The sequence below is a fragment of the Aphanomyces astaci genome, assembly GCF_000520075.1.
Source record: "Aphanomyces astaci strain APO3 unplaced genomic scaffold supercont1.18, whole genome shotgun sequence".
Classification (NCBI taxonomy): Eukaryota; Oomycota; class Saprolegniomycetes; order Saprolegniales; family Verrucalvaceae; genus Aphanomyces; species Aphanomyces astaci.
The window spans coordinates 242166-248003 of NW_009798281.1; the positions used below are offsets into that span (position 1 = coordinate 242166).

The 5838-nt window shown below is 46.5% G+C and overlaps 1 protein-coding gene across 1 annotated transcript; it reads left to right on the top strand.

Moving 5' to 3' along the window:
- Positions 1–3157: 3157 nt before the first annotated feature.
- On the top strand, positions 3158–4009 carry H257_08232 (hypothetical protein; the record flags this gene model as incomplete). The annotated part of the gene is made up of 2 exons (XM_009834050.1): positions 3158–3341; positions 3882–4009. The coding sequence occupies 2 exons, from the start codon at positions 3158–3160 to the stop codon at positions 4007–4009; spliced, it is 312 nt and encodes a 103-aa protein (XP_009832352.1).
- Between the last annotated feature and the right edge of the window lie 1829 nt (positions 4010–5838).

Here is a 5838-nt window from a genome sequence, read left to right on the forward strand (position 1 = left end):
TGGCTGGAACAGTTCAAATTGGTAGCCTAAACCGCGTGATCCAGTTGGCCGTCCTCGCGTCGGTGGTGGTGGTGCTGTGCTACCTGTGGCAAAGTTGGCGCATCCCTATTTCAAGCTGCCTCAGCGCACCACGTCAACGCTGTTGCCAGCAGGGGCGTTGTGCGTGTATGTAGGGAGTTGATAACACAGAGGAAATTGTAAACTGATTGATTGGCGTTATCTACATCTACATGCATGACTACTGTGACTATATATACTATATCTAATGCTATATATACGTGCGCTCTGCAGAAGGAACTTCTGGTGTCCATGGCCGAGCACGCCGCACGCCAATCGAGCTTGGTCGTAAACTGACGTCAACTGTGACGTCTGTTCTGATTGGTCGATAACCCTATGACGCCACTGGAGTGACGTCGTTACAGTGTACTACAAAGAACCATGGATTTTCAACGGCTCTGTGTACTTGGACAATGTGTCGACGTTCATGTATGGCCTCGTGGCGATGTCGTACAGATCGATTTTTGTGTTGGACATCAAGGCATTGCATGTGATCGACATTGACGACGGACTTAACCCTCGACAATTACAGTATCCATCTACTCATATACCATCAACGTTCGATAGAGTCAGCCGTGCCCTTGTAACTAACGATACAGTAACTTATCGATTTACATCAAGTTTGTTGAAAGGAGGGTGGCGTACGGTTCATTTGTATTGCGTCCATGTTAGTTACAAAATCGTGCCTCGCACGACGTCGTGTAGCCAGAAGTGGCCAAAGTAGACACATAAAGCACACTGTAGTCGGTGCATCGCCTTCGCGCTCAAACTTGCCTCCGACCTGGAAAAAGTAACTGGCGTCAGCATCAGCGTTGCCTGAGGCGCCCCTGATCCACAGTCCCACTGTACTGCTTGATGCAAACGAAATATCCGGACAATTATCCGGATGAATGGAACAAGCAACGTTTCTTCCTTTTTGTCCCAAACTGTACACACACTAGACAGATTTCGGAAACACTGCGGTAGACTTCCCACGCGCGGAAAATTTAATGCACGGGAAATATATGGCAGGCCCAACTCATGATTTCGACAAAACTTATTTGTATTTACCATATCCGTATGAGGAACGATATCCGTATGCTTGCATGTGTGGTGGCGAATCCACACCGCACGTAGTTCCCTGTTGTTGCATTGCGTAAACTTACTCATATGATCCCATTGCCATAACTGGTATCACGAATGGGTCTTGTCACACACCTCATGGCCCACAACTTCACTCTGATACCAGTATTTGCGTGCCACGTTGAGCAAGGGAGTGGGTTTACGACATTTTTCGAAACCGCTTGGTGATTTTGGCTCATCATTAGAGCGGCGCAACTGTGTATGCGACTATGTCCACTTATGTCCACATGCGGATGAGAATTGTGAGTTTTCTGTAAGCTTCATGCGCCTATAGGTGAAACACCGAAGCCCCATATTCAAATCGTAGGAGTGCGGGCAGGACATCGACCCAATGCAATTACGAAACCTGCTGGAGAAGTTTCAGGATAACTGGCTGAATGAATATGACAAGATAATATGCACGTAATCGCTCCACCTGAACTCTTGGAACCGCCCATTTTACAGTAGCGTGGAAGAGGCTGGACACCAGGCCACGTCGGGTTGCGCTGCAACATGCAATTGTGAAGAAGTGTGCATTATTAACGTTATGAGAGACTGGTTGAAATCCACGATTTAAGACCAATGCCGGTGCCCTAGAGGAGGGGTGACCATTACTGCTTTTACGGCATCCCACATAAAATTTGACAGTTCCCGTAAACTCGATAAATTTTAAGTAGGTAAATTGACGGCAAATGCATGGGAACATGTTCCGAAATCTGTCTACTGACTCAATCATTAAGTAATGAGTGGGTGGGTACCCAATCACTTGCTCGCGGTGCAACCGTTTGCTACCATGGATGTCCTACGTTGATGCCGCATGCAACTCACCATACACCATGTGTGACACTGGCCGATCTGACAGGGATAAAGGAGACGGTAAACAACGCATGGAAGATGTTCTGACATTTGACGTGGAGTCACCAGGGGAGTTTGACAGCGACACTGTGTGGGCGATTCCCATGAACCCTGGCGCCATGATTATACGACTTGATTTCACCAACATGTGTGGTGAGTTTGCCTCAGCCACTGAGTTCATAATTCAATGCATGCAGAATGCTCTCGGTTTTCGATTCAGGTATGTTGCCGGCGTTCCAGTATCGTGATATCTGAGGTAAAGCAACGCAATCGTGTTGGTTTCATTTGGTATCCTTGCAAAGGTATTTGATATGGTGTCTTTTGTTATGAGTGATATAGCCTCTCTGTCCTATAGAAATCTGTGAACCAGTATTATACTATTACCTCTAGTGCCGCTACACCTTCTATAAGAAACAGTTCTCATACCCGCAATAGGTGTACTTGCAATGTCAAACATTGGACACAACTGTTTGTGCGTTTTTATCACGCGGATCACCACATTGGGCTTGAAAATGCTTCCCTGCCAACGGATCCCTTCTTTGTGAGGTAGGAGTATATTGAAGACCGTGCCAAGCAACTGTCACCAATGAAGATACGTGACTCCTTACTACTAGTACGTAGTACTTCAAAAGCGACATGACGATGGCTCCAAGTTGGTCAACATACCACTTTTTTGTTGATTGCCAAATGTATGGATCGATTCTTTGTACTGAATTTTGTAAGTCAAAATGGCCCAATGTCACACTAATTTAAGTCACACACTAATTAGATGTTGAAATCGTGGAATAGTGTATTTGATTCGCCACGTGGTCAGTGTTCTGGGTTTTGATTGGTCGATCTATTGCCTTCCGATTTGGTTCTGCTTATTCGATTGTGCACCGCACTCCAATTTCGAATCGACTTGACAATTCTAGTATATTTGTACTATGAGTATTACAGAAGAAATAGTTCCGGGTAGCGCAACTTTTAGCCGGATAATCCAATGAACCACGCAATTATTCTTGCGCTGATGTTGCGCTACACGGAAACCGTTTGGTTGTCCCATACAATTTTTAGGATAAAAAACTATCCTTCAGATAGTACGGAGTAGCGCAATAAATACGGAATCAATATCCGGTCAGATATTCCATACGTACGAAAAGTCATGGCTTCGAAGAGGTCCAGCGCCGATGCAGTCAACAATGAAGCTGGCCAGCGAGTCCTTCGTGCACGAGTTGCTGTGGGCACCCGATCTCACTACAATACGATGAATGCTCATCTCTTGAAGAGGAAACACAGCCGAGTTCCGTTCAAGCGGGAGTTTGATACGTTTGCCGCTGCCTGTGGACGTATGCACAATATATCTCGCGCACATCTCAGTAAAACGAGGTTGCAGCACCCCGCAGCGTCAGAACTTGTACTCTACTGTCAACGGGTACATCAACGCGATCAAGTTCTTGTGCAAAGAATCCAAGGAGCCGCTCTCATGTGAAATGACTGCAATGTTGAAAGGTAAGAAATAATGTGACTTTGTCCTCTAATTGTTATAAATTTTGCCAACGGCTACAAGCGAGAGGTTGGCGCGATTTAAAGAACAAGTAAGATGCCAATACAGGAGGGGAAAAGCCTCATGACGTTCGACACCATGTTGTGTATACATTCGCTTATTTTTCTTTATGATTCAAGGGTATAAGCTCCTTGCAAAGGAAGCTTGTTCACACAAGATCAATCACTATCACAAAATCGAAGTCCACAGTTTTCTCTTAGTGTCCTGGAATTTAATGGCAAGGTCTGCATCGATCTCATCGATTCGTTACGACCACATTTCGTGGGAAGGTTGGATATGTCTATATTGTATTAATATTCATTGTGTGGTTACTTGTGTGTAGGAGACGCCCTTGTTGTAAAATTCGGTCGCACGAAGAACGACAAAGATGGCGCAAACAGCTTCCCTCGGCATGTGTATGCCAATCCGCATGACCCTGCTATTTGCACCATTTTGAAGTTTGAAGTCTAGTTAATTTAAACTAATAGTAACAAAATTCGCGACTAGTCTAGCTGTCCTGGTGTTCACGAAAGGTGCTCCGAGAGAAGGGTCATCCACGCTTGTTTTTGGCCCGAATGCGAAGGATGGGTTTGCAACGTGACTGCAACGAATGTGCGACCATCACAAGGACACTGTCGTCGGATTCGGAATGTATCTTGCTGACATTGGCACCCATTCCTTTCGGAAGGATGCAACAGAGCTGTCCAATACTCCTGGTGGTCCACAAGGTGTCCATTTGGCAACGTGCAGGATGGAGCTTGGGTGTGTTCAAACCCGGTACATTTTTGCTGGCTCGGGTGGCGATCAACATGTCGATCGAGCAGTCGCAGATATATTGATATTTCAAAAATATGATTTTGATTTTATTAAAAAAACTTAAATAGGATTGGATATGAATGCCGTTGAGTTTGCTGCCTTGCCACCTCACTTCCATGGTTGGACAGGGATGGACGGTTGTTGAACTGGAGGCCATCTTGCCAGGCTATGCCACGTTTTTTCCTTCCTCGATTTGCTCTGCAATCCCGTTCCTGTTAGCGTCGCTGTGTTTCCATCTGCACTGGTTAAAATCAACTCTGGACGCATCACATCCACTGTTCACATCTGCTGTGTGGAACTCTGGCTTGCTCGAGGCCAAGTTTGTGTATCTCCAGCATGGATCACTCCGGAACCCTGTCAGTGGAATGATATCAAGCGGCATCCCGCCGCATATTATGCTTGGGAACCGGCTTTTTGCTATAGAAAACGGCTTGTAACGCTTGGAGACCATCCTCGCCACCTCGGTTGAACCTCATCCTGCTCAAGTGAGTGACAGGGTTTTGTCACAAATTTCAACTAGTCAGTCCAACTCGATGAACTTGTCTGCATTTGAAAAAATGTTCCAAACTATTGCCGACAAAATTGTCGGGGCCAACGATATTTTGACTAACAGTCACACTCTCCCGGTGTTGTCGCCATCAACTTCTCCTGCAGCGTCCACTAACACACAGTGGCAATGGGGCGGTCAGTTCCACAGTGTGCCGCAAGGATATCATATATCTACGTGCAAAGTGTACACTTTGTGGAGTCTATGGTGGTGTGTCGCTTTTGCTGAACTTGTCGGTCCACTCCGTTTTGTACAAGCTGGCGATGTGCAGCCTTGGGACAAACTGAACCTGTCCCGGGCGCGTCAGGTGATGAAAAACCCCTTCAGTTTTCCCAACCAATCATCCACGAAATCGTGAAGATGGATCCGCCAGGCCGCGACGATGTGTACCGCTTAGCATTTTTGCGCCCATGTGAGTATGTCTACGGCACCATGGATCATGAAAGTTGGCGACAGAAGCGTTTAGATGAGATCAGCTATGTATCATTCTACCGTATTCCCCACCTACCAGTACCCCCTGAAATGTCAGTAAAATCTGGTGCAAATGGGTATAGCTAGACAAGGAGAGCTGGGTCAACCAGCAGAGTGTGACACAATGTGATTGGTTAGTTTGAATATAGTGAATACCTGTGATTCGTTCGTTTCGTTTTGCTGCAGCTCAAGTGCATTTTGAATTTCATGCCTTCCCCATCGCCAAGCATCGGCCGCAAGCAGTACTACTCGGTCAAAGCCAAGATAGCCATCGTAGCCGAGAACACGAAGGCAAACGAGAGCGCCTACGCCACCGCAAAGCGGCATGGTCTTCAAACCAGTCAGGTTTCTAGATGGATCAAGAACTTGGCCAGTTTGAAAGCAGCAGCAGCCAAATCGCCGCGTTGACAGTAGGAAAAGGCCTTGGCGTGTCAAAGCCTCTGGTCGAAGCCGAAGTGCTGACCTA